Raw genomic sequence first — 24,472 nt, forward strand, 5'->3', positions numbered from 1 at the left:
AGATACATGGGCAGTTAAAATTCATGGCCTGTAATGTAATAGGAAACTAAGGTCCTTGTTGAGTCCTGTTTGGTGGGTATCAAAATATTTTATCATTTTTTATTTCAAAGGTCTTATTAGAAAATGACATGGGGACAAATTTTTCCCTGTCCTCACAGGAACTCAAGTTCTCTGTCCGGCCCCGCGAGTTTTGTTGCTGTCCCTGCCCCATTCCTGTAAACTCTGCATTAACGCACAAGCCTCAAAACATTTATGATTATAAAGTGTTTGAGGCTTGTGCAGATGAGGACAGAACTTGCAGGAATGGGGCAGGGACAGGAAAAGAACTCGCTGGGACAGGAAAATGAGTTACTGCAGGGACAGGGAAAAATTTGTCACTGTGTCTCTGGGTCTTATGTTCCTGGATTGTTTTAAAATTTCCTTTTAGTATTCTCACCATAAAATCATTGATGCAAAGTTCTGGGTTTTTTGAAGTGTTTTCTCACAGAGGTGATATCCTGTTTGGCATTGCATAAAATCATTGATGCAGTGTTCTGGGTTTTTTGAAGTGTTTTCTCACAGAGGTGATATCCTGTTTGGCATTACAGTTGATAACTAGTGCCAACCAGGATATTGCTTCTGTAGGAACACACTTAATGGTATATTTGTGTAGATGCTTTTAAAATTGCCTGGGGTATACATTCATTGAAATAGGCAATCACAACACCCAGTGCCTGTTTTAGTGAGAGATTCTTGTAGCATATCTTGGGATAGAATGGGCATTTATACATGGATTTTATAAATTTCATGCACAAGTGCTGATACCTGCCAGCTCATATATGCACAGGTTACTTCAGCCTCAGAGAAGGTGTACCTTTGTGCAGGAGCTTTCCAAGGTGCTATACAAAGGCATACATGTATATTCATTGTGGTTACTACACAATGCCTTTCCTACCTAGGCACCCTGTTATAAAATTACCTTAAATATGCTCAGAACTCTCTTGTTACTCTTTTTATATGTAAGTGAGAGTTTATTTGTTGTAATCATTAGTAGGATGACCCTTGTGCTGCTGTTTTGTAATTCAATTCAGTGCCTTGCTGGGGTTGAAGGCTGTAGAGGTGCGCAGACAGGATGGAGAATAAATATCTGGCATATTCTATCATCCAGTTTTTACATGATCAGTTACGCCATGGTGGTCTGTCCCCTGATGCTCAGGAGAGTTTGGAAGGTAAGTAGCCTCCATAAGTGAAATACAGCCAATCCTTGAATTAACATATTATTCTGTTACATCTACACAGGAGTCCGTACATTAGATGATCAATCCCCAACCGCAAATCGGCTTTGCAGAAATGTGTCACTCACAGCTTTCTGAACCTCCCTCCTTCCCAGTGGAATGTAGTGTCTACTTCAGTTTTTCCTTCTGCAAGTGAACTGTGAAGAGGTGTTTCTGATCTGCTCTGTATCGTTTTTGAGGCTTCAGTGCCTTTTGACTCCGTAATTGGGGTTTTTTTTGCCTGGGAAAGGATGCATGTTCCACAGAACTGAACTGCAGTTCGCAGGGCAAGCCCTCAGGTGGACCTGTGGAGCCAGCTTGCCGTGTTCCATTTCAGGTCTTGGGGTCTGTTCTCCTGGAAGCCAGCTCACCTTCTGAATTTTTCAGAGGTTTGAGCGCAGGTTGTGGGCTCCCTGTGTAAGAATCCTTAAGGTATCAAAGAGCCGGCTGTATGTTTGCCCCCCCCCCCATTGCATTCTAAGGTTCTGTGGGGGTAGAGGTCTTGGTCGAGGTTGGTCCAACTGGCAGTTCAAAAATTTCCTGGTTTGGAGCCATTTCATTGAAGTTCTGAGGCAGAAAGCCCTTTTCATGTTCACAGATTTCAGGGAAAGCTGCCAGAAAGGCACCTTTACAGAACTGTAAGTACAGCCCCATTATTTCCTATGTGAAAATTGGGGAAGGCGGGGGTGTCAAAAAGTTTCATTTTTGAGGGTTTCTGGGGTCAGGGTTCAGGTCCCCCACCTCCAAAACCCTTATTTCAGTGTTTTTTGTTTTTCTAAAAAGTCCCCATGGGCCGTTTTTGGCAAAAGTTTTCTGGCAGCGGCTAACTTGGATTTTAAACTATCTTTTTTACTGAAGCCTCTATCTGCCTCAATTTTAACTAAAACCTACAGGGATGGACTTCTTGAAGTGTTTAGACACCATTTCATGCCAAATTTGAGCTGGATGGCTGTTGAAGAAGCATCCATGTACCATGAGCCAAGGCGTATGCGAGAGGGGATGGGAGCCTTGAACTTAGCCCCACCCGTGTTCTCCAGGACTGGGGAACCACTATGGGTCCAGGAAATGGGGGGAAAAAGTCCCGTTTGGATTCTGAATTCAGCAAAGGCATGAAGCGTAGACACGTGGAATCTGTGGAACAAACAAAAACCCTGTTCAAGGTCCTCCAAAATTTGTAAATCTCATGTGGAGAGTTTTTATAAAGGGCCTGGGACTTATTGCCCAGCTGGAAAGCGTGTCACCATTAGTCCAGGGAGCGTCTCCAGTTTCTGTTCCATTTCCATCGAAGAACAAACCGGCCCCAAGTTTCAACGGCCACTCATAGCTGGACTGGCAGGATTGGAGATCAGACTCCATGCCTTTATTGTCCCAGGGCTTGGAGGCTCTCCTGGAGGACTCCGGTTCCCTGTTAGGGTCCGGCAGTCAAGATGTGTTTCTAGCACTTGACCAGGGTGAGGGCCCATTGGTACACCAGCTGTTCAAGTCAGTTTCTGTTCACCATTTTATGTGATCAAGGAACTGAAGCTAGAGGCGCTGTCTTCCACTTCCCAGTTCACGGTCATGAGCGGCTCCAATGCTCAGACATGCTTTTTTTCCGACATCACTGGTTTTAGTTACTGAGCAGAGATGGCAGAGGGCTCCCTCAGAGTGGCAAAGGCTATGTTCATGCTCTAATTGATGATGCCAGAGTTCCAGCAGCTGTTTAATCAGCCAAAAGTGGATTCTGTGTTAACTCAGGTCACCAAATGCAAGGCTCACCCGAGTGAGGGAAGAGTGATTTTAAAGGATTCTCAAGATTGCAAAGTGGACCTGGTTATAAAGAGACAGTTTGAAGCGCTGGCTTTGGGAATCAAAGCAGTAGCAGCATCCTTTGCAGTATAGGCCTGTCATACCAGACTGAGATGAAGCCCCTCTGAGGAGGAGGATGTGTGCCCCCAGCTAGTGCTGGAAGGGGTTGATCATTATGTTATGGGTGCCCTGCTGGTATTATCAGGGTCATGAGTAAGGTTTCGGCATATGCGGTCTTGGTCCGCAGGATGCTCTGGATCAGACAGTGCATGGGCGATTCTGCCTCCAAGGCAACTTTAAGCAGACTGCTCTTCAAGGGGCAAATGCTGTTCGATAAAGGCCTAGACGACCTTATGGCCAATGTGGCAGATTGCCATCCTAAGTCTCTGCCAGAGGGCAGACCTCACCACCCCTCTGGAGGGAGTAGAGGTAATTTTTGTTTCTCTTGCCGTTCTCGCCAATATAATGCAAGTTCCTCCACTCTTTCCAGGGCTACAAGCAACGATTTAGCAATTCCAGACATCAGCAACCATCAGGGTCCCGTGTCAACTCGACCTCCAAAAAGTCCCAATGACACCAGGCTGATAGCTGAGCTTCCGCTCAGTAGGTGTTAAACTTCATCCGAGAAGACCACAGGATTGAGTTTTATTGTCCTCCAGCAGATTTGTTTCTAGATTTTCCAGCTGGACGTCAGTAAAAAGAAGCCAAGGTCCAAGCGACAGTTCAGAGACTTGGATATTCAAGCCATAGAACCGGTACCTGAAGAACAATTGGGCTCTGGCAGATACTCTATATACTTCATTGTGCCCAAGAAAGGCACAGAAGACTGGAAGCTGATTTTGGATCTCAAGGCCGTCAGTGCATCTGTAAGGATCCTGCATTTCCTCATGGAAACAGCCCATTTGGTCATTGCAGAGGTGGCTGCAGGAAAGTTTCTCTCATCTCTAGATCTGACGGAGGCATACCTGCATATCCCTATTTTATTTATTTATTTATATGAAATGAAATTCATACCAAGCAATAAACTTGTGCAGGAAACTTGAACAGAAAAATTTGCAAACAAGCAAGCAGGTACTTTTAACATAAGACAGTAATAAAGTTCTTCTTAGACCCCAATATAAAGTCAAGAGAAGGGGGAGGGGCCTGTTTTAGGACTTATAATATCAAAAAGAAATAAAAATAATCAAGAAATAGCTTTAACGTGAAACAATTCCTCTCATATGCAATATTATCCACTATTCTTTGATGATCTTTTTCATGTCTAGAAAGCTCCTTAGGTGTTCAGGAACAAAGAAGGTATATTTTGTCCCTAAATGTTTAATAAGGCATTTACATGGGTACGCCAATTGAAAAGTAGCCCCTAAACCTTTTGCTTCTTGCCTCATAAGCAAAAATTGTTTTCTCCTTTCGTGTGTCTCTTTATTAACATCGAGATAGACCCAAATACGTTGTCCCATGAAATGAGTGCATATCCCTATTTTTACAGACCACACAAAATATCTGAGGTTTCTTGTACTTCAGGAACATTTCCAGTTTGTGGCTCTCTCGTTCAAGTGGCAACAGTTCCCTACACTTTCAACAAGGTAATGGTGGTAGTTGCTTCTCATCTTCAAAGAATGGGGATCCAGGTACACTCCTATCTGGATGATTGGTTGATCAGAGCTCCATCCAAGCTGGAGTGTGACAAGTGGTGGACCTGCTACAGTGGTTGGGCCGGATAATCAACTTCAAGAAGAGCCATCTAAAACTGACCCAGAGTTTGGAATTTCTGGGGATGTGCTTCAACACAGAAAATGGCTGCATCTTTCTTTCTGAGCTACGCAAACAGAAACTCAGGAAACAAATTTAGAGCTTTTGGCATTCCCTTCAGGTGCAGGGCTCGATGGTAGCCTCCCTGGAGGTTATTCCCTGGACCAGGATGCATATGCAGCTTCTCCAGGAAGCTCTTTTATCTCGATGGTCTCATCAGCATCATTCTCTTCATATGCAGCTTCCCTAGACAGGGTCTGCGAAGAACAGCTTACACTGGTGGTTCCAGGGACACTTCTTGTCAAAGGGAATGCCTCTACGAATCACGTCATGGGTGACTTTCATGATGGATGCCAACCTGTTCGGCTGGGGAACATACTGCAGGGACCACTCAGTTCAGAGCCAGTGAACTCACCATCAGAAGGGGTCATAACTTAAACCGTCTAGAGCTCCGAGCCATTCAGCTAATGTTGAGAACTCTGGAAACAGTCCTGGAGGGAAAAGCAGTAAGAGTGTTCTCCAGCCACAGCAGTAGCGTATGTGAAAAGACAAGAAGGCACCAGAAGTGATCCCTTATGCCTCAAGGCTCAGATACTGTTCCAGTGGGCAGAAACCCATTTACAAGCCTTCTCCGCAGCTCACGTAAACGGAGTGGAAAACATTTAGGCTGACTTTCTCAGCTGGCAGTCTCTAGACCCAGGGGAATTGTCTCTCTCCCAATGAGCGTTCAAACTCATTGTGCATCGCTGGGACAGACCAGTACTGGATTTGATGGCTTCTTCCAAAAACTAAAAATGAAGCGTTTCTTCAGTCGAATAGAAAAGCCGGGAAGCATAGGGTTGGATGCGTTAGTTCAGCTTTGGCCCAACAAGGGACTCCTTTATGTCTTTCCGCCTTGGCCCTTAATGGGTTGGGTCATCCGCAGGCTCATCCAGGACTTGTGATTATAGTTATCCTGGACTGGCCTTGCCAACTGTGGTATGCGGACCTATTGTGTCTTCAAAAGGACTAGAGATCTACCCTTCCGTGCATCCACTTATCTGGATGTGACCATGAGACCTTAAGCATGTATCCCAGCATGATGATCGTTCAATTGTACGCTGCCTAATTGTCATGCCTGTATTGCTCTGCTCCTCTATATATTAACCGTGTCTCCTCCTATGTGTCTCCTCCTATGTTCCTCCACTGATTGTTTGCAACTGTATATGTTAACTTGTAATCTGTCCTTAGCTTTCTGGGAGGATGGGATATAAATCAAAATAAATAAATAAGAGATCTCAAGCCCCTAGTTCATCCAGGGCTTCTCAGTCAGGGTCCAGTTCCCATGGAGAATCCAGAGCACTTTGGTCTTACAGCATGGCTTTTTAGTCCATGGCCCTATTTTTCAAGGGTTATTTGGATGTAGTTATTGCTATTCTACTCTGGGCTAAAAAACCTTCCACAAAGGCAGCCTATGTCACGACTTGGAAAAGCTTTTCAACATTGGTGTGAAAGAAATCATGTGGAGCCACACCAGGCTCTCATTCCAGTCATCCTTGCCTTTCTGCAGGCTGGTCTGGGAAAAGATTTTGCAGTGGCAATCCTCAAGATTCAAGTGGCAAGCCTCTCCTGCTTCAAGGCACAAAGAGGTAAACTTTTGCTGGCAGCTCATCCAGATGTGACCAGATTCCTAAGAGGTGCACTCCAGTTACAGCTTCCACTATGCTGACCTTTTCCATCCTGGAATCTTAACATCATTCTAAAAGATATCTCTAAGCCTCTGTATGAGCCTCTGTGGGAGGCTTCCACCTTGGATCTCACAGTGAAGATGGTATTCCTGGTGGCAATCATCTCGGCAAGACAAATATCAGAATTGCAAGCTCTCTCCTGCAAAGAGCCCTTCCTTAGGATCATGGAGGCTGGAGTAGCTCTCTCTATTGTTCCTTCCTTCCTGCCAAATGTTGTATTAGATTTCCATATCAACCAATAGGTTTGTCTGCCTGATTTTCAACCCATAGAAACATAGAAATAGACGGCAGATAAGGGCCACGGCCCATCCAGTCTGCCCACCCCAATGACCCTCCCCTACCTTTACCTTGTGAACAGATCCCACGTGTCGATCCCATTTGGCCTTAAAATCAGGCATGCACCTGGCCTCAATCACCTGAAGTGGAAGACTATTCCAGCGATCAACTACACTTTCAGTAAAAAGAACTTCCTGGTGTCACCTCACAGTTTCCTGCCCCTGATTTTCCATGGATGCCCTCTTGTTGCCGAGGGACCCCCGAAAAAGAAGACATCTTCCTCTGCCTCGATGCGGCCCGTGAGATATTTGAACGTCTCGATCATGTCTCCCCTCTCTCTGCGCTCCTCGACCGAGTATAGCTGTAATTTTTCTAACCGTTCCTCGTACGGGAGATTCTTGAGTCCCGAGACCATCCGGGTGGCCATTCTCTGGACCGACTCCATCCTCAGCACATCCTTGCAATAATGCGGCCTCCAGAATTGCACACAGTATTCCAGGTGGGGCCTCACCATGGATCTATACAATGGCATAATGACCTCCGGCTTACGGCTGACGAAACCCCTGCGTATGCAACCCATGATTTGTCTTGCCTTGGATGAAGCTTTCTCCACTTGATTGGCAGCCTTCATGTCCTCACTGACGATCACCCCTAAGTCTCGCTCTGCTACCGTTCTTTAGGATCTCACCATTAAGGGTATAAGTCCTGCATGGATTTTGGCTACCCAGGTGCATAACTTTGCATTTTTTGGCATTGAAACTGAGTTGTCAGGTCCTAGACCAGCGCTCCAGTAGGAGTAGATCGTGCATCATGTTGTCGGGCATTGAGTTTTTGTCCGTTGTGCTTTTGCCCACTACATTGCTTAGCTTGGTGTCATCGGCGAATAATGTTATTTTACCTCGGAGCCCTTCTGCCAAGTCACTTATGAAGATGTTGAATAGGATCGGGCCCAAGACCGAGCCTTGGGGCACTCCACTGATCACCTCCGTCATTTCAGAGGGGGTGCCGTTCACCATTACCCTTTGAAGCCTACCTCCAACCAGTTCCCAACCCATTTTGTCAATGTCTCACCCAACCCTATAGAACTCATCTTGCTTAGCAACCTGCGGTGTGGTACGCTATCGAATGCTTTATTAAAGTCCAGGTATATGATGTCCAGGGACTCCCCAACATCTAGCTTCCTCGTCACCCAGTCAAAGAAGCTGATCAGGTTGGATTGGCAGGATCTCCCCTTAGTAAATCCATGTTGACGGGGATCCCGTAGATTCTCCTCATTAAGGATCGTGTCTAATTGGTGTTTGATTAGGGTTTCCATTAGTTTGCTCACTATTGATGTGAGACTCACCGGTCTGTAGTTTGCTGCCTCTATTTTTGAGCCTTTCTTGTGGAGTGGAATGACGTTAGCCGTCCTCCAGTCCAACGGGACGCTGCCTGTACTAAGGGAGAGGTTGAAGAGCACGGACAGCGGTTCCGCCAAGACATCACTCAACTCCCTGAGCACCCTGGGGTGTAGGTTGTCAGGCCCCATAGCCTTGTTAACCTTGAGCCTTGACAGTTCACCGTAGACACTGCTGGGTGTAAATTTGAAATTACTAAATGGGTCAGCCGAGTTAACCCTTGTCTGTAGCTGAGGGCCTTGCCCCGGCGCTTCTCAGGTGAAGACTGAGCAGAAATATTCATTTAATAGTTGTGCCTTTTCTGAGTCCTTTTCCACATATTTTCCGTCTGGTTTCCTAAGACGTACTATCCCTCCCGAGTTTTTACTTCTGTCACTGATGTATCTGAAGAATGATTTATTGCCCTTCTGGATGTTCTTTGCTAGAGACTCCTCCATGTGGAATTTAGCCTCCCTGACTGCAGTTTTGACGGCTTTTGACTTGGTCAGGTACCCTGCTCTAGAGTCTTGTTTCCCTGATTGTTTGTAAGAGATGAATGCTTTTTTCTTCTCCTTGATGAGGTCTGAGATCTCCGCAGTGAACCACTGCGGCTTATTGTTCCTACGCCGTTTACTTACTAATTTAACATAGCGGCTGTGGTCACTTCCTGTATGGTGGCTTTCAGAGTCGACCACATTTCTTCTACGCTATCGGTTTCTGCTTGACTTTGTAGCACCTGGTGAACAAATTCGCTCATGTTTTGGAAGTTTGTGTCCTTGAATTTGAGGACTTTGGTCAGTGTGGTGGATTTAGTGAAGCCTTTCCTAAGATTGAACCATATCATGTTGTGGTCGCTGGAGGCAAGTGTGTTTCCCACCAAGACTTCTGTGACACTTTCCCCATTGGTAAGTAACAGGTCCAGTATTGCCTGATCCCTTGTTGGGTCCAACACCAGTTGCCTGAGACGTGCTCCCCTCAAAGAGTTCAATAGCCTCCTACTGCTGCCGGAAGCAGCGGTAAGTGTGTCCCAATCCACATCAGGCATGTTGAAGTCACCTAACAATACTGTGTCCCCACGCAAGGTGATATTCTCTATATCTCCAATTAAATCCATATCTAGGTCATCCTGTTGTTTTGGGGGTCTGTAAATTACGCCAAGATACAGGCATTTGTCCTTCCCTCTGGCCAAATTAACCCAAAGAGATTCCCCAGTGTACTGGACGTCTGCGATTCTTGTGACCTTAATGTCATCTTTTGTATATAATGCTACACCTCCTCCCATTCTGCCCTCCCTGTCCCGGCGAAGCAAGTTGTAACCTGGTATGACCATGTCCCACCCATGGGAGTCCGTGAGCCAGGTCTCAGATATTGCAACCACATCCAGGTCGGCATTCCTTATTTCTGTTTCCAGTTCCAGGATCTTGTTTCCCAAACTGTGTGCATTAACGTACATAGCCCTCCATGTGTTTTTATTACGTCTCGTTTGAGCTACTTGGACACTATTAGCATTATGCTCATATTTTGTATTCTCCCTAGACTCAGAACTATATCGTGTACCTAACCCGGACTCCCCAGATCCAGAACTACATTGTGTACCTATCCCAAATATGGAAGGGTGTGTATCTTGTGGGAGTGTTCCCGCGTGGGCTACTTAAACTCCTTTGGGCTCAGGTAAGCAGGATAGGGTTTTACAGAAACTGGATGTGCGAAGAGTTTTATTTTACCACTTGGAAAAGACCAATAAATTTAGTGTTTTAGACCATTTGTTTATGCTAACCAGCTGGGGCAGACTAGCATCCAAGGCCACTATAGTCAGATGGATTTGCATGGGCATTTTGTCAGCATACATCATATCTGGCAAGAAGCTGCTGATTTGTCTTAAGGTGCATTTGACCAGGAGTGTTGCATCTTCATGTGCAGAGTCTCGGGCAGTTCCTCCCATAGAGATTTGTAGAGCAGCTACTTGGTCTTCTATCCATACCTTTTACAAGGTTTTATAGAGTGGACGTGGCAGTTCGGGAGGATGCTGCTTGTGGGTCCTCGATCTTGCGGGCAGGCTCCTCTGTCTCACCCTAGGCGTCGGCCATTGCTTTGGTATGTCACCTAAAGTACAGACTCCTGTGTAGATAGAACAAAAGATTAGGTTCTTACCTGGATAATTTTATTTCTCTTAATCTTCACAGGAGTCCATATCACCCACCCTTAGTATATTCCTGATTCACCTGCTTTCTGTATCAGATATTTCTAAATTTCAGAACTGACTTTCTTCTCTTGTCAGTCAAGATGACTAAGCATAAAGAAATCCTGTATAAGTAAGTGACTTGTGCTTCTTGCTCCATTGCTGACTATTCAAATAGAGGCTAGAAGATTTAGAACTATGTCATGTTTGATTACTTAGTTTCTCTCTCATTTGCTCTGACCCTTTCATCAAAACTCATTTTTAAACCGAGTCAAGCTCCTGGTTACAAGAGATGACCCAATATATAAACCTAAGGATTGGATTAGTGCTTCTTGCACACAGCAGGTTGGTTCACTATTGCTGCTATGTTATAAATGCTTGTTAATCATTGTTCTTTTTATAAGTTGCAGAGCAGAACAGATATGTATGATGACTGCAAGGAAGTTCTCCATATCTTTTCTTCTTTGTATTCTATTCCAGTGGAGATCGATTGCTTTGGAATGAACTGAAGGGGGCGCTGCACTGGGAATAAGGGAAGTATGGAAAACTGTGAGTGATGCACTTCTGCAAAGCTGGTTTGCGGCTGGGGATTGATTACTTAATGTAAGGACTCCTGTGAAGATTAACAGAAAGAAGATTATCCAGGTAAGAACCTAATCTTTCGATTGGGGGGAGGAATTGTCTATTTTCATATTAAAATCCACAACTTTAGCCATCAGTGAGAACATTACATATCATGTATTAAGAAAAAATTTATATATATATATATATATATAATATATAAAATTACATATATATATAAAGTACATTTAAATTGTTTGGGTTTTTTTTTAACTTTTGGAATTCTGCTGTGTCGGGTTATTCAACAGTCATGGCCAATATTTCAAAATTCAGTGTTAGCACTGTTATAATATGCACACAGTTACCAGCAATTTGTCTGTTAAACCTGGACTCTTAAATTGAGGGTTCACTGGATCTTATTTTGAAGCTCATGACTGGCAAATGCTTATCATTTTGTGCTCAAATGTGGAAGAGGTTGGATTTTCTGAGCCAGATGTTTTAGATGTAGTGGGGTTTGAGTTTACATTATTCTGGAGTTGGGTTGGAGGCTATTTTGTTTTCTGTTTTAAACCTAATTTATTATTGATTTTAATCCCACTTTAATTACCAACATTTTATGTTTTGACAAGGATTAGATTACAAAGACAAAAAAGAGGGGGCAAAATAACAAGCTATAGCCCACTGCAGCAAAAAGCACTTGTGAGCAATCAAGGAAACAGTAGAACTTGTGAGCTAGTCAAGGAAACAATAGAAGAACACAGAGACTGTTCCGATGAAACACATGAATAAAGTGGCCAGTCATTTGGACTTCTACAGGTAAAATGAGAATTCTTTAGGGCCTCCCCCTCATTTGGAGACAGCCTGTGCTGGAATGCTATACCTTGATAACTGGCCAGCTAGGACAGTGTTTCTCGATCCTCTCCTGGAGGCACATCATGCTATTCAGGTTTTTAGTTCTCAGCCCAACCAAGAAAAGAATGATGTGGATATGGTTCAATCAATGATCTGAAACAATGTCAAAACATAGAATTTCGTTTCTACAAATTGGCACTTAACAAAATAAGATAACACACTCTTCAGCTACAGTGGAAAAATAATACTCAGAAAATAGGAAGTTGGTGGCGTGGAATATAAGCTGTCGCTTTTTGTGGTCGACATACTTGCTATCATTGAGGGATCAGTGAAGTCTTTGCAGGCCTTACAAGAGCAGATGGGTACTTATGGTGCTCTTTCTGGCTTTAAAGCAAATCTTTCCAAGATGGAAATATTGAATCTCTCAGTACCGGAGACAGAGATACCAGGGTTATAGCAGCAATTGCCTTTTCGGTGGGTGAAGGGTCCTATTTGATATCTAGGGAATCCAGTTGTGGGCTGATTGGACTCAGTTATATGCTGCTAATTATATACCATTGGTGGCATTCATTATTAAAGATCTGGCTAGGTGGTATAAACTATATCTATCTTGGTGGGGGAAACTGGAGGCTCTCCATATGATGGTGTTACCTTGCTTGCTTTACTTATTTCAGGTCCTTCCTTCCATATTCCCTCTGCATGTTTTAGGAAATGGCATGAATGTTTTTTGAATTTATTTGGGGTAGTAAGCAAACGAGGGTAACTCGAGTGATTATGTTTCAGGGTAAATTGGAGGGAGGATTGGGGTACCCAATTTGGAGTCCTACTATAGGGCGGCTAAGCTTCGATCCCTGGTGGAGCGGCATGTTGATCCTCCCAAATTATGGGTGCACGTGGAGCAGGGTGTTCCCCTATTTGTAGAGATATTTGGGCCCTATGATACCTACCTTGGGTGGGGTTACAGAGGGGAGAGGTGGGTTCCTTATTGAATCCGTTTACCCAACTTACTGTGAGAGTGTGGAGGGAGTAAAGGGTTAGATTGTTGGGTCAGAAGGGGGGGGGGTGTATCTTTTCTTCTGTTGATGCATTCCCTGGATTTTCAGCCAGGTAGAGGGGGAGGTATCTTCGAGAGATGGGCACGATTGGGTTTATGCTGTTTTGGGCAATTTTTGGAAGGGGATAGGATTAAGGAGTTTCCAGAACATCAGGAGCAGTTCCATTTGCCATTGGGGAACTTTTTTCCCTATTTACAGGTTAAGGATTATTTGCAACGTCATTGGAGGGGTCAGTTCCAGGGATTTTAGATCTCTCAATTTGAGGAGCTTATGGGTACGCCAGATAAATGGGGGTGTATTTCTAGTTTGTATAAACTTGTGAATCGGGCTCTTTGTCCAAAGGCATCATATATGTTGGCATGGGAGGAGGATTTACAGCATGTATTTACTGAGCAGGAGTGGGCTAAGCTATCTTATCGTATCCAGCATATTTCATATGTTCCTTTGTTGGTGGAGAATGCTGTGAAACTGATGATTGGATGGCACCTTTCTCTTGTTATTTCAGAAGATCTCCCATTCCCAGTCCGCCGCTTGTTGACGCCGGTGTTGGGAAAGGGCCACTTTCTTCCATATGTGGTGGGAGTGTAAGGTGTTGGGTATGTATTGGGAGCAGGTTTTTCAGTATGCTAGTAAGCTGGTTCAGGCCCTTTGTCTAGAGATGCTATGGTGGCACTTCTGGGGGTACAGATTGAGGGCCTTACCGATGACCAGGACAAATTACTCACGCTGGCTTTTGTGGCTGCTAGGCTGGTGCTTGCCCAACACTGGAAATAACTGGTGGCGCCTTCACTGCAGCAAATGAGGGATCGGTTGGGTGGGATTTGTACTCAAAATAGGTTGACTGCTCTCCTGGCACATAAATAGCAGCACTTTAAGAATATCTGAGGTAGTTATTTGGAATTGGAGGAGGGTTTCTCCGTTCCAGGGGGGGAGTGTGGAGCCATGAAGTATCTGTCTTCTTGTACTGTTTATATTGTACTGACATCTGGCTTTGGATATTTTGATTATTCTTGGGGTTTGGGGGGAAGGTGGGGAGATGGGGCTTCTTGGTATAAATCAAAACAAAAACCATTTTGGTGGAGTTGTATCATATCGTGGCAATCATGGCCTGGTACGTCTGTGGGGAAATTAGGAAGTTGGTTGGTTGTACTGAGAACTTTCCAGCACCCCCTCGTATACAGCTTTATTTCATACATATTCATTTTGGTAATCCCACAAACCTGACTGTCTAGGTGTGCCCTGAGAAAAAGGTTTGAGAAGCACTGACATAGAGGATAATTTTACAAAGCTTTTTCTGTATGTAAAGCCAGTTTTAGTGCAATGTATCTAGTAGTTCTGAATGCTAGGGTCTTGTATATGAACTAGCAAGAAAACTGTTGATCATGCTTTCAACTGTAGCTTCTTCTGTCCCCTCAGTTTGTTTTCTGCAAGCATGTTGCTCGGAAGTGTTTTGATCTGATCTGCTGTTTTATTATTTTTGAGTACTTTTTCTCAGTGTTATTTGTAGGCTCGGTGCCTGGAGGTTCCCACTTGGTGGGACCTCTGCCTGGGAGAAGATGTAGACTCGCAAGGCAGAAATCTGCTGCTAGCAGGATAAATCTTTGGGGACAACTAGCTAGTTAGCTTGCTTTTATATTTTTTGAGCTCAGGGGACGTCCTCTGCATAGTTGCTTTCATCCTTGTTTTAATTAGTAACTTGAGTGCAGGCTGTTTGGCTCCTTCCTGGCTCGGCCGGAACTAACAGTGGGCTGGTAGCATGGTCTCCCCCCCCCTCTTTTTCACAACATAGTTTTCCAGGGGTTGAGGTTCAGTCCGACCTCAATCTGACTGCCAGCCAGAAGACCAAGTTAGTTCAGCGACTCTGTGAGGCAAATTTCTTCTCCATTGTTTCCAGCTGAAATCCTTTACTGAAGCAGGCAGGCATCACGTAGCACAGTGAATAAGACTATTGTAGCCTTTGGGGAAAATCTGGGAGGTGGGGAGGGAGGTCCCCAAAAGTTGAATTTAAAGGTTTCTGACTCCAGAGCCTAGGTTCTACCCTCTAAAACCCCTTTTTCCTGTGATTTCTTTTCCTTCAGGGAGATTTCCCTAGACTGTTTTTGGTGCAACTTTTCTGGCAGTGGCCATCTTGGATTTTAAACAATCTTTTTTTTTTTTTTTTCCTTTCCCTCCATCTGCCTCAAAACCCCTCAATTTTGACTGAGATGGACTCCTCAAGCATGTTTACCCCTATTTCATGCCAGGTTTGCACTGGATGGCCAGCTGAGGAGTATCCATTTCCCACATACAACAGAGCAGGGGTGGGGGCCTCAGGCTCAGCCTCCTCTGAGTTCTCCAGGGCTGGGCATCTGCAGAGAGGTGTGTCCCCCCCCCCCAGGATAGAGACCCTTTCCAGAACCCTCCAAAACTGTTTTGGCCAAACACAGTTGACCCCCAGTACAAGGCTTCACCCCAGAGTTTGCAAGCCTTATGTGTAATGCTTATTTGAACTGCCAAGGGTTCTCTGCGTCTGTTAGCAGTGCACAAATGGCGACGGTGTAGGGTTTCCCTCCTCAGCAGGGTCCCCAACCAGAAGAGGACACAGACTTGGACCAGGAGGTTCAGTCTGTCACTGACTGGAAGGAAGACAAGTCTAATTCCATGCCACTTTAATCCCAGGATGAAGTCTCCCTGGCAGAGTCTGCTTTCATGCAGGAGGAGAACTGTCATGAGGTGGTGGTGACTCTGGATCAGGGGAAGACCCCACAGCACACCAGCAGAGCCTCTGCATTTTAGAGCATTATTTCCACGTCGCTGGAAATCCCGCCAGCTTCCTCTTCTCATTACTCAGTTATGAGTAGTTCTGTAGCTCCGACTGTGTTATTTTTCTTTCGTATCTGGACATCACTAAGCTGGTCACTGACCATTGGGAGTCACCAGAAGAATTCCTTCAAATGATTAAAACTATGGCCAAGGTGGATCTGATGGCTCCAGATTTCCAGCAGCTGTTTGTTCAGCTGAAAGTGAATCGCTGGTGGCACAGATCACTAAACAAACTTGTCTGCCTAATGAAAGAGGGGTGATGTTAAAGGATCCTCGGGACTGCAAAGTAGACTTCCTCCTCAAACGTCAATTTGAAGTTTTGGCCCTAGGGATTAAGACGGCATCTGTGTCTTCCTTTGTGGCACGTGCTTGTCATACTCGCCTGTCTCGGGCCTCAGACATGATAGATGGGGAAGATCCTCAAATGCTCCTCTCGGGGTTGAATTATACTGCAGATGCTCTTTATGATCTTATCAGAGTTATGAGCAAGGTCTCGGCCTATGCTATCTTCGACCAATGGATGCTCTGGATCAGACAGTGGGCAGGAGATACTATGCTAAGTAGACTTTCCATTTAGTGACAGATGCTCTTTGGCAAAGGCCTGGATGACCTGATAGCCAGTGTGACAAATCCAAAGTCCTTACCAGACCCTGGATGGCCCAAAGTTCGGGATGGGGCACTTTTTGAAAGATTTTGTACTTATTCGGGATCCAAACGACGCAAGGATCCTTTTGGGGACTGTACTAAGAGATTCAGCGGGGGCAGGAAACAGCAAGCCTCGGGCTCTTGCCCCTCACCAGCCACTAAGAAAGCACTATGATGCCAGGCCAGGGGCCATGCTCCCCCAGATAGGGGGCAGACTGTCAGCCTTTTGGTCAGTCTGGTCTCAGATTGGTATAAACCACTGGGTTTTAGATGTAATCTGGGAGGGGAACAAAATCGAAATCTGTCCCCCCGCAACACTAATCTGTAACTTCTCTGGCCAGTTAGCCCAAGCTTTGAGGGCTCTCTCTGGCCAAGGTAGAAAGACTACTGACTCTTCAAACCATAGAGCTGGACCTGGACGCAGACTTGGGTTCGGGGAGATACTCCATATACTTCATTGTGCCAAAAAGAGGCGCAGACGTAGATCTGCCTCAAGTAGATCAGTGCGGCTTTGAAGGTACTGCATTTCCACATGGAGCCATTAGGTTGGTCATAGTGGCAATTTCTTGCCTCCCTCAATCTGATGGAGGCCTATCTTCACAATCCTATTTCCACGTGTTGGAGCAGCATTTTCATTTTTCCGCTCTCCTCTTCGGCCTGGCCACAGTATCTGGCACCTTTACCAAGGTGATGGTGATAGCAGTGCACCTCAACAAAGCTGAGATTCAGGCACACCCATATTTGGATAATAGGCTCATCAGAGCACTGTCCAAGGAGGAAGGCAAACTGGCGGTTTAGAGAGTGGTGCAATTCATCCAGAACTTGAGCTGGATAGTTAGCTGGAACCGACTCAGCGCCTCGAGTAACTGGGAGTCTTGTTTGACTCTGCCTTGGGCCAAGTGTTTCTTCTAGAGCCATGCAGACTGAAGCTCCAGAAGCAGATTTTGGAGCTGCTCCAGAGACCAGCTTCCATGGCATAGCATTATCTGCAGGTCCTGGGGTCGATGGCGACCATAGAGATGATTCCTTGGGCCAGAGCACACATGAGACCTCTCCAACCAAGACTCTCTTCTCTTTGGATAGGTTTGGATAGGTTCCTAGAGGATAAAGGAATTGAGGGGTACAGATAGGAGTAGCGGTAGGTTATAGGGATAGTCTGGGACCATTGCTCAGGCAATTGGCCTGATGGGCCACCGCGGGAGCGGACCACTGGGCGAGATGGACCTCTGGTCTGCCTCAGCGGAGGCAACTTCTTATGTTCTTATGCTCCCTGGTCCCCTCAGTTGAACTCGCTACAACAGCCACTCCCCTGGCTATCTACAGTGAAGTTGGTGGCTGAGGTCAGCTGCCCTTTCAAGAGGCATGCCTTTTTGTATCTTCTCCTGGGAGATACTAATGACTGCTGCCAACCTTTACAGTTGGGAAGGGGTCACTGCAACAGATACCCAGTCCAGGGGTGTTGGACTCTGGCTCAGCAGAAGTGGTCCATAAATCACCTGGAACTCAGTCATTCATCTAACACTTCAGGCACTAGAAGACAAGGCAGTCAGAGTCGTCTTGTCCAATGCAACAGCAGTAGCATATGTCAACAGACAAGGAGGCACCAGAAGTGCTCTGTTGTGCCTAGAAGCTTGACTCCTCTTCCGGTGGGCATAAGCTCACTTGCAGGCTCTCTCAGCTGTGCATGTGGTGGGGGTGGAAAATGTGCAGGCTAACTTTTTCAGTTAGCAGAATCTCAACCCAGGGGAAGAGTCACTTCTTCCATAGACGTTTGACACCATAATTTGGTGATGGGGGCCTCCACAGATGGATCTGATGGCCTTGGCGGTGAATACCAAGATGCCTTATTTTTACAGCCGACGATCCGAGCTTGGAAGCGAGGGGTTAGATGTGTTAGTCCAACTATGGCCAGAGAATGAGCTTTTGTAAGTGTTTACCTCCATGGCCCATGCTTGGGATTGTGATTCATCCCGGATTGGTAGGCCTAGTGGCACTCTATTGGCCTCACAGACCTTGGCATGCAGACCTAGTTAGTCTTCAGAGGGATGAAGGCCTCCAAGTGGACCTTCTCACTCAGGGACTGGTTCCTATAGAGAAACCAGAATGATTTGAGCTTACGACATTGGTCTTGAGTTGGCAGCCCTGATAAGTTAGGGTTATTCAAATGTGGTCATTACCACGTTGCTCAGAGCTACGAAGCCATCCATGGTGGCAGCCTATGCCAAAGTTTGGAAGTCATTTCAGTGTTGTGAATGGTGAAGGTTGAGCCGTGGCGAGCTCCGATTTCAGTAGTCCTGGACTTTTTGCAGGAAGAACTTCAGAAGGGGCTGTTGGTAGGTTCTCTGAAAGTGCAGATAGCTGACCTTTCCTGTTTAGAAGCTCGGGGAGGGGGGGGGAGAGGTTTCTTGGCCTCTCACCTGGTTCATTAAATGGGCTCTGCCGTTGCGCCTTCTGGTGAGAGAGTGGCACACTAGTGAATGCTACAGCCTCAGCTCCTGAGGTTGTGGGTTCAAATCCATGCTGATCCTTGTAACCCTGGGCAAGTCACTTAATCTCCCCATTGCCCCAACTATGTTAGAATGATTGTAAGCCTGTCAGGACAGACAGGGAAAAATGCTTGAGTATCTGAATAAATTCATGTACACCATTCTGAGCTCTCTTGGGAGAATAGTATAGAAAATTAAATAAATTGGAAAGTGTGGCACAGTGGTTAGAAAGCTTCAGCATCCAGAGGTGGTAGGTTCAAACCCTGCTCTGCTCCCTGTGACCCTAGGCAAGTCAGGTAATCCACTGCCCTAGGTACATTAGATAGATTGTGAGCCCACCAGGACAGATAGGGAAAATGCTTGAAGTACTTTTACTGTATGTAAACTGCTTTGAGTGTGGTTGTATAACTACATAAAGGCAGTATATAAGCCCTAATCCTTTATCCTTGGTGCATTACCCTTTCCCATCCTGGAACCTTAACATCGTGTTGCAAGATCTCAGTACTGCTCTATATAGTGTTGAAAGTGCACTCCACTAGAGGAGTTGCTGCCGCTTGGGTGGAAATTAGAGTTGTTTCGCCTGAGGAGATTGTAGAGCAGCTACACGGTCTACCCTTCATACCTTTACCAGGTTCTATATAGTGAATGTAGCAGCCAGGAAAGATGCTGTTTTTGGGTTCTCTGTTTTGAAGGCAGGCCCACCCTATACTCTGGGGACTGCTTTGGTACGTCCCTAGCATTCAGGACCATTAAACACATTGCACTAGAAAGAAATATTAGGTTCTTACCTCGTTAATCTTCTTTGTTGTAGATGTGTCTAATGGTCCTGAAGCCCTGCCCTGTATATGAGCTTTGCCTGCCATCTGCCTTAGGATCAGTCTGGATTTAAAGATGATATGATAGAGGTCTATAAAATACTGAGTGTAGTGGAAAGGGTAGATGTGAATTTCTTGTTTACTCTTTCCAAAAATACTAGAATTAGGGGGTAGAGAATGACACAGGGGAAAAAATTTATCACTGTTCCCGCCCTGTCTCCGTCCCTGCACCATCCCCGCGAGCTCAGTCCCCATCCTCGCAAGCTGTCAGATCTCATCCGCACAAGCCTCAAATATTGATGATTTCATACTGAACTTATTTTGTTAAAGTATAAAAAGACTATTCTGTACAATTGTCATTTTATAAACACAAATAATACAGAGCAAGGATCAACAAAACCCCTGCCTCCCCTCCCTTTTACAAATATCCCCTCCAGTATTGTGAAAACTGAACAAACCAAATTACTACAGAATGCTACATAGAAAAATCAAGCTAACGGAATACTTCAGTCACGCATGGCAGGAATAGTGCTAGGGGAGTGCAACTAGGGCAACTGCCCACTGGTCAGAGAGAGCCCTAAGCCAGCTGGAAGCTAAAGAAGCACAGCCTGGGCTTTGCAGTTCCCAGTTATGTCTAATACCAGCTCTAGCAGGATACATATTTCAAATCTGAAATATTCTAATCACAAAGTATAAAATTTAAAAATAAATTTCTACCTTTTGTTGTCTGGTAATTTTATTCTTCAAATCACATTGGTCTCAGGCTTTGGTTTTGGGTTCCTTCTATCTTCATCCTGGCATGGCTTGCTCCTGAAGGTAAAATAGGCCCAAGAGGAACTGGGGAGGAGATGCCGAGTCTGACACGGGTGCAATTTTTTTACCACAGGAGCAAGACTTTTCACCGCTTCCACGGGTCTTGTCCCTATTCTGTGGTAAACCAGTTGCAAAATGTCCCCATTACTGCGGATTTACTGCGGTGATCATGGTTTACCACAGTAAACGGTCCCCGTGTCATTCTCTACTAGGGGGCATGCGAAGAAGCTACCAAGTAATAGATTTAAAACAAATTGGAGAAAATATTTCTTCACACAACATGTAATTAAACTCTGGAATTTGTTGCCAGAGAATATGGTGAAATAATTTAGCTTAGCAGAATTTTAAAAAAAGGTTTGGCTAATTTTCCTAAAAGAGATGTCCATAGGCCATTATTGAGATGGCTTGGCGAAATCCACTGCTTATTCCTAGGATAAGCAGCATAAAATCTGTTTTACTACTGGGGATCTAGCTAGGTATTTGGGACCTGGGTTGGCCACTGTTAGAAACAGGATACTGGGCTTGATGGACCTTAGGCCTGTCCCAGTATGGAAATTCTTATGTTCTTGTGATGCTTAGGTGAATCCTCATGACTAAACACATCTGGCTTAAGTCTCTGCTTGATAGCAGATCATGCAAGTAGCTATGAGCTCTATACATAATTAGTGCTGGTTGCAAAATTTGGATATTATAATGCTATTTACTATGTTTGTCAAAAAACAAAACTGTAGAAAAATGTACAAGGTGCAGGAATTTATTCAATAAAAGTCATCAAAACATGCATACATGAAATAAATGTATCCAAAAACTGGTTCTTGTCCTCAAGTGTACTGGACCCAACATGATCCATGTTTCGAAAAATACTTCTTCCTCAGGGGTCCAAGATAATCAATACATAGAGTGTCAAGAAACCAGATTGAATAGAGCAAGTAAAATATCGGACAAAACTGGCGTGAGCCTCTCCTGTCTCGGGCGCTGCAGAACAAAACTGTAGTGTCAGGGAATTTTCCCTGTTTTCCTCCTTCCTGTTATGTCTTTTACTACAGTACTACTTGATTGCTTTTGTACATACTGACTGAGCGGGAGCAGCTCCCTGGAAAGGAGGTGGAGCTGAAAGCATGATTGATAGTTTTCTGCAAACAACTTGAGCTGGTTCGGATACAAGACCCTAGTGTTCAGGACCACTAGACACATCTACAAGAAAGAAGATTACCTGGTAAGAAAACCTAATCTTTCTTTTTTACATGCAGAAAGGGTTTATAATTGAAGGACTCTATATTCATGCATAAAGTGCACCTACTTGTATATAATTTGTGCATAAGTTACTTTTTATAGAAAGAAGTGTTTGTAGGAGCATGGTTTGGAACTATGTGTTTATTTTTAAAATGTATTTATGAACTCTTATGTACTACTTCCTTGGTTAAGAAGGCTGTTTGAGGCCATTTACAGTGCTATGCAAATTTAAAAACCACAAAGATGGATATAACAGAATGGACACAGAACTGGACCCCATAAGTACCTGCCTGTTAACTAACAGTATGTGTTTTGTGAGAATTCAGGGCAAAAAATAAATTCTGCACACAGCTTTTTAAAAATTCTGCAAAGTTTTGCATATTTGTGAAAATAATATACTATAATGATTCTAAAAAGTCTCTGAATAGTACTTAAACTTGTAAACTGAAAAGCTCTTAAAGATGCAAAATTGTAAAGTTTTTGTGGTGCATATTTTTCTAATAGTGCACCATAGGACACCGAACCTTTGAATTGACTATTTTTTCCCCAAATACTTTCTGCTACATTAAAAAATATTAATCTATCATCATATATCATATTTAAATATTTGTATCACAAATACTGTATATTTTACTCTCTTGTACTCTTTACAATAATATGCTCATTTACATTAATATCCACACACACTGTACAGTCATGTGAAAAAATTAGGACACCCCATGAAATATTAAGTTCTTTCTTAAGAAATGTTAATATATCAATGTCAAATCTTTTTTTATTTATCTCTGGAAAAGAAAGTCATCCTTTGTTGTCGAGTACAGCTTGGATTCGGGCAGGCATCGAATGGCATAGCTGTTGGCAGTATTCTGGTGTGATCTGAGTTGGCCACACCTGTTTTATTTTGTTCTCCAGATCTTCTAGTGATGTTGGATGCATGTCAGCCACAGCTCTCTTCATTATTACATTACATTGATGACTTCTATCCTGCCAATACCTTTCAATTCTAAGCAGTTTATAACAAGAAATTAGCCTTGGCGTTCCCAGGGAGATTACAAAGTTGATAACTATAGTATGCGTCGGGAATGGTTGATAACGGTTTGGTTAGATCATTTGACAAATTTCTTGAATAGTATGGTTTTCAGTTCTTTCCTGAATGTTTTGTAGTTGGGTGTCATGGTCAGCAGATTTGAGAGGTGGTGATCTAATTTTGCTGCATTCTCGATTATATTGAGATCAGGAGAGTTTCCAGGCCATGGAGCCAGTAAATAATATCCAGATGACGATAATTTTAGGAAATCCCTTTGCTCTCATCGTTAATCAGTTAAGTGTCAAAAGATAGTTGGATTGGCCCGCACCCCCCTCCCCCGAAGCCGACCTGTCCACAGAAACTGCAGGCGCTGCCAGGGATCCCTGCCCCCTGCTGAAGCTGCTGCCGGGAATCCCTCCCTCCCTGCCTTTCTGCCTGCCTGCCGCACCACCCACCCCCAAAGCCGACCCTGTTATTTTGTTGGAGCTGGACTCGCTCCATCCTCCCCCAGCAGCAACTCCTTGCAGGGACTGCACGTGCAGCGATTCACATGCTGCATGTGGCTGGCCCACAAACCTTCTCTCTGACATCAATGAGAACGTTCTGGGGTCAGTTATGCAGCGTGTGAGTCGCTGTTGGTGTCCCTGCATAGAGTGCTGCTGGGGGAGGAGGGATCCAGTCCGGCTTCAAAGAAGTAACAAGGTCAGCTTCAGGGGTGGGGTGATGCAGTGGGAAGGCAGACATGCAGGGAGGGATACCCAATAGCAGCCAGACTGCGTACCCCCAACAAGCGGTCCGCGTGTTGAGAAACACTGATCTAGAGCAGGGGTGTCAAACTCAATCACATAAGGGGCCGAAATCTAAAACACAGGCTAAGTCACGGGCTGAATTTTTTAAGATCTTAGTCTTAGTAGAAGGATTCTGGGTTAGATGGACCTTTGGTCTGACCCAGTTTGGCACTTCTTACATTCTCATGATCCTCAGAACGATCTCCATTGACCACCCTCTGTCATCTTCCACTCAACCTGTTCCTAACTCAGTCTGTCACTTTGGGGCCCATCCTGAGGGCACACAGTTTATTTATTAGATATCTGTGTGGAACACCTTCAAAGGAAAATGATTAAAAAGAAGCTAAAAGGATCAGTTGCAAAGGTTAGGACTGTAAACCAGGCGTGGATGTTAATTAAAAATACCATCATGGAAGCCCAGACCAGATGTATTTCACGTATCTGCAAAGGTGGAAACAAGAGCCAGCTTGGTTAAAAGGTGATGTAAAAGAGGCTATAAGAGCCAAAAAACATCTTTTAAAGAATGGAGAAAGGATCCAAATGACAAAAATAAGAGACACAAGCACTGGTAAATTAGATGCAAAGCATTGATAAAGACAGCTAAGAAAGAATATGAAGAGAAACTTGCAAAAGAGGTAAAACTCATAGCAATTTTTTTAGGTACATTAGAAGCAGAAAACCTGTGAGGGAATCTGTGGGACTATTGGATGATCAAGGAGCAAAAGGGGCGCTCAGGGAGGATAAGACCATAGCGGAGAGACTGAATGAATTCTTTGCTTCAGTCTTTACGGAAGAAGATGTAAGAGATCTACCAGAGCCGGAAATGGTTTTCATGGGTGATGATGCGGAAGAACTGAAAGAAATCTCAGTGAATCTGCAAGATGTACTAAACCAAATTGACAAGTTAAAAGTGATAAATCACCTGGACCGGATGGTATACATACCAGGGTACTAAAAGAACTCAAACATGAAATTGCTGACCTGCTGTAGTGATCTGTAACCTATCTGTAACCTGTTAGTGATCTGTAACCTGCTAAAATAATCTGT

The 24,472-nt window shown here is 44.6% G+C and overlaps 1 protein-coding gene across 6 annotated transcripts in view; it reads left to right on the top strand.

Moving 5' to 3' along the window:
- SGTA (small glutamine rich tetratricopeptide repeat containing alpha) overlaps positions 1 to 24,472 on the top strand; it is an 87,365-nt gene that overhangs the window by 1,057 nt on the left and 61,836 nt on the right. For 4 of the 6 annotated variants that reach the window (XM_033956178.1, XM_033956179.1, XM_033956176.1 and 1 more), the window contains exon 2: positions 1,071 to 1,208. The exons of 1 other annotated variant lie outside the window; for it this stretch is intronic. In XM_033956178.1, the coding sequence (XP_033812069.1) occupies positions 1,112 to 1,208 (97 nt within the window). In that variant the 5' untranslated portion in view covers positions 1,071 to 1,111. Of the gene's footprint in view, positions 1 to 1,070; positions 1,209 to 11,557; positions 11,726 to 24,472 lie in introns of those variants that run through there. One more of the 6 variants, XM_033956181.1, reaches the window with a different exon arrangement.

Source organism: Geotrypetes seraphini, chromosome 8 (assembly GCF_902459505.1).
Source record: "Geotrypetes seraphini chromosome 8, aGeoSer1.1, whole genome shotgun sequence".
Lineage (NCBI taxonomy): Eukaryota > Metazoa > Chordata > Amphibia > Gymnophiona > Dermophiidae > Geotrypetes > Geotrypetes seraphini.